Source organism: Asparagus officinalis, chromosome 9 (genome assembly GCF_001876935.1).
Source record: "Asparagus officinalis chromosome 9, Aspof.V1, whole genome shotgun sequence".
Taxonomy (NCBI): Eukaryota; Viridiplantae; Streptophyta; class Magnoliopsida; order Asparagales; family Asparagaceae; genus Asparagus; species Asparagus officinalis.
The window spans coordinates 21,590,810-21,594,832 of record NC_033802.1 but is presented as its reverse complement, the minus strand read 5'-3'; the positions used below and the strand labels follow the sequence as shown (position 1 = coordinate 21,594,832).

Genomic DNA, 4,023 nt, shown 5'->3' with positions numbered 1-4,023 from the left:
CCTTTTTAAAATTCATGGGTTTTTTTGGAATTAAAATAGTTAAGGGGTTAATCTGAAATATCTCCAAAGTTAAGGGGGTTTTCTCAAATTCACCCATTAATCAATATATGCATGCATGGACCACTGAAGCACTAGCAAGAATACCTAAACAACACTTGAACAAGAAAAAAGTTGCAGGCCTACAAAAGGATTTCAGTACTAGTCTTGCACATCAACCAACAAGCTATCATAAGCAAGACCAACTTCAATGTGAAGATTCAGATGTAGATACAGCTTCACCGTGTCACTCTTTCTGAGAAACTATAGTTTCATGATATGTATCAAGAAATATGCTTCAGCAAGGATAATTTTTGTTTGTCTTTAAGAAAATTTTACAGTTGTACATATATCAACAAAAGACAGAAAAGCAGCCTTTTGAAGGAGCATAAGAGTTTTTTCAATGAGAGAAAAAATATTTAGCTCCCGAATCCTCGCATTTTCTTTTCGGTATTTTACTTCAATAATTGAATAAAGGAAGCACTTTATCAACTTCTTATTCTCTATACACTACCTACGTACCTTTTAAATTTAAGTCTGTCTTAACCATAAAACAATATCCAGATAATAATGAAACCTTGTGACAATCGATTTTTTTGCAAACCACGAAAAGATGAAATTCATTTAGTTGAATCATACAAATCTGCTCAATTAATTGAGGAGCACAAGCCAATACAATGTCATATATAACCTGACAATCTAAGGTGTTATAATAAGGAAATGAAGTTTATTTGTTTTTTCCTTTTCTACTATGGATAATACATATATTGGAAATTACAGGAAAAAGGACATAACAAAAGGGGAAAAAAACTGGTTAACCTGTCAAGTCCAAAATTTAACCGGAAATTAGTTCTTCTTGACGAGGAATTTTAGTGCATGGTGTCACAACTCCCTTGCCATTGTTATTTCGATTTTAACTACGAAATGAGGCAAGGAACTGATCATCATCTTGGTTAGGATCATTTATATCATATTCAAGAGGAGCCATTGGTAAATTTGAATTTGAGCCTGATGCCGATTCACTTAATTGAGATGCAAGTAACTTATCCAGGACTTTCCAATCAACAAATTGTGCCCTTGCGTCATATTTTTCGCCGATATGTTCCCCTTTGTTAGTCATTGAACTAGCATCAAAGCAGTCAGAACTATTGGCCAAATTTGTGGACATACTAGGGCTATCTAGCCGAGGAATCTCAAAGATGCCACAAGGTAGCTTAGGCTCATTTTCGACTAATCCAAGAGCAGATTCATAAAAATTGGCTCCTGGATTTGATTCCATGATGCGTGTAGGCCGAGTAACTTCTTGAAGTTGTTCAAGCATGTAATCATGGTCTCTAACGTAGTAAGGACTACTGTAAGTATTGTAGATTGGCCTTGGGTTTGGAGTTGGCTTTTTGAAAGCTCGGCATACGACCCATCCTTCTTCCTGCAGTAATCAATATCATATGCATCAAATTCAGAAAGATAAAAATGACAATGTTATGAAATTGCATATAACATATATTATAACGTCAAGTTTTAACGCTCGTAATTTCTCTTTAGTTTAGAAATGGAGGTGAATGCAAATGAATGAGGTTTGATTTTAAACTGTTCAAAGAAACTTTGATCTTTTGGCAGTCTCGGCCTTATATTCAACTTTGAAAAGTATATTTAGACAGAACTGCTATGTTTTTTTTTCAATATGTACTATAATCCTATTATACAAGAAACATTAACTCAAATGTTGAATGTATTTAAGGGTTACTTGTTTTTTTATACTATAAATACAGATATAGGGTATAGTTCCTGATAAACGTAATACCCGTCAAGCTTAACCCTAATTTGACTAATGAGTGAAGAAAATGATGAACTTGCCTGAGGAGGGGCATGTTCACCCGACTGCAGGCGATATTCATGCATGATCCAGTCGCTCTTCCTTCCATTTGGTGCTCGACCCTCGTAGAACACGAGCGTCTTCCTCATCCCTATTACTTTAGATTTAGAAAGCACAGCCTTATCTCGCCCTGTCGCCTTCCAGAATCCCGCATTAGTTGCCCTATTAGTTCGAGTACCGCTAGGATACTTCTTATCTTTATGGCTGAAGAAGTACCATTCATTTTGCTCCTCATAGCCATGCTTGCATCTTTCTATTGTTTATAAGCATAGACATTGAAATTGGTTAGAGTAAGAGTTGATATAAACACAAAGTATATGTCGTTTGTGGAAGTTGACTACCTTGGAGATCCCATGGCTCTATTCTGTAGAGGTCAATGTCATTGATGACTCCTAGGTCAATCTTTTGTGAAGTAATTTTTCTTGTAAGGTAATATCCCACAAGCTCTTCTTCTGTGGGATGAAACCTAAACCCTGGTGGGACACAACATTCCACTTCCATTGGCAGGTAATTCTTCGCTTGAAAGGCCTAGCACACCTACAAGTCCAATGCATGCATGAAAATAGTGAGTGGAGTTCAACAAGACTTGATAAGGAAAGGACTATGAAAAAATTTGGATCACTTATCCAATTATATATAATCACCCAATAGTATGTAGACTGTTGTGATTAATTTGTTTTTAGTATAATTAATATCGTATACCTCATGAATGGCATTCGTCCCTACTTTCCATTTATGATAAGTTGCATCAAATGATATATGATTATGATTAAAAAAATGGTCTCTCTGTACGTACTCTATAACGATCGATTGTGGTGAGGATCCGTATCGATCATGAAAAAAACTATAGCACTATACTGATTTAATAAGTCAGCAAACAACCCATGTTTAGGATAATTTCCATAAACGTTGATTTTTTGTTGTTAATATAATTATAAAACCCTACCAAACTCCCACGTTAATCGTTGTCTGTATTGTTTAGGTGTGAAGGAGACATACGCTAGTGCAACCATATAAAAAAGCAGACAAAAAAATTGACTTTTGAGTTGCACGCATGCCATGTTGTATTTTCCTTGGAGTGCACTCCATGGTTACAAATGCTTTCACATCAACCCACCAAACATCTAATTTTGGCCAAAAAACACTAACAACAATTCCCTAAAGAAGACCGGGTCATTAGTCTTCATCATCTCATTAATTAATCTTTCTAAACTAATGAAAAATATAGAGGAGGAAGAACAATATAGAACAAATAACATGCTCTGATCACCCTAGAATTTCATGATGCATTTTGCCTACCATACCTTGGAGGGTGACACAAACTATGCGCATGCACAGCGAAGAGTTTGATTCTGAGAAGTTCTTCGGCGATGAGCTGATTGCTGAAGAGAGAAAAAGAGATGGAAGAAGAAGAAGATTGATGTGCTTTATTGAATAATGTGCAGTTAGAATGAGAGAAGAATATAGTATATATGTAGGTGTAGAGATCCAAGGATATAAATATGTGATAAGGTGGTAAATATATTTATACTCATTGGATTGTAAAGCAAGAGAGTAGTAGCCATCAATTGCGCGTGGGGTGGCAAGTGAAATGTAGAGAGAGAGAGAGAGAGAGAGAGAGAGAGAGAGAGAGAGAGAGAGATATTATGGTCGATTTGGACGGCGGGACAACAAAAGATCCTTAAGCCACCACTCCTTATCTCTCTCTAACCCTATATTAAGTTACAAGACTTTCACTACTTTGTTCATAATTCACTTGTAACATACTAAGGATAACGACCTTGGCCTTCAAACTAAAGCCAACTAGCTTTGCGCCGACCAACGCTGACGCGTACCTATCAGACGCCGCCACGTGGCACACCACATGGAATCTTGTATGCTACAGTACCAATGATTAGTACCCCTAATACATACCTCATATAGTAGTGTGCATGGTACACTACTTCCGATCCTCTCCCTTACGCCTCAAGTGTAAGAAGAAAGGCATCCAACTGTATACCCTCTTCTATAATCTAGGGTTCCCAAAATGAGAGGATGGGATATGTGACTTAAAACCTAAGACATCTACCTCACCAAAAGTGCACATAAATTTATGCGAACCAAGACTAGAAATT

The 4,023-nt window shown here is 36.6% G+C and overlaps 1 protein-coding gene across 1 annotated transcript; it reads right to left on the bottom strand.

Moving 5' to 3' along the window:
• Positions 742-3,385, bottom strand: LOC109824114 (NAC domain-containing protein 105-like). The gene is made up of 4 exons (XM_020390638.1): positions 3,214-3,385; positions 2,251-2,446; positions 1,891-2,162; positions 742-1,462 (listed from the first exon to the last, which is right to left on the bottom strand). Exons 2-4 carry the CDS (start codon positions 2,408-2,410, stop codon positions 950-952), a joined length of 945 nt encoding a protein of 314 aa, XP_020246227.1. The 5' UTR covers positions 2,411-2,446; positions 3,214-3,385; the 3' UTR covers positions 742-949.

Excerpts from the sequence above, each read along its gene's own strand:
- LOC109824114 (XM_020390638.1), bottom strand. The coding sequence starts at position 2,410 with ATGGAAGTGGAATGTTGTGTCCCACCAGGGTTTAGGTTTCATCCCACA. Across the intron at positions 2,163-2,250 it reads AGAGCCATGGGATCTCCAAG|AAAGATGCAAGCATGGCTAT; the intron begins GTAGTCAACTTC and ends TATAAACAATAG. Across the intron at positions 1,463-1,890 it reads GTGAACATGCCCCTCCTCAG|GAAGAAGGATGGGTCGTATG; the intron begins GCAAGTTCATCA and ends TGATTACTGCAG.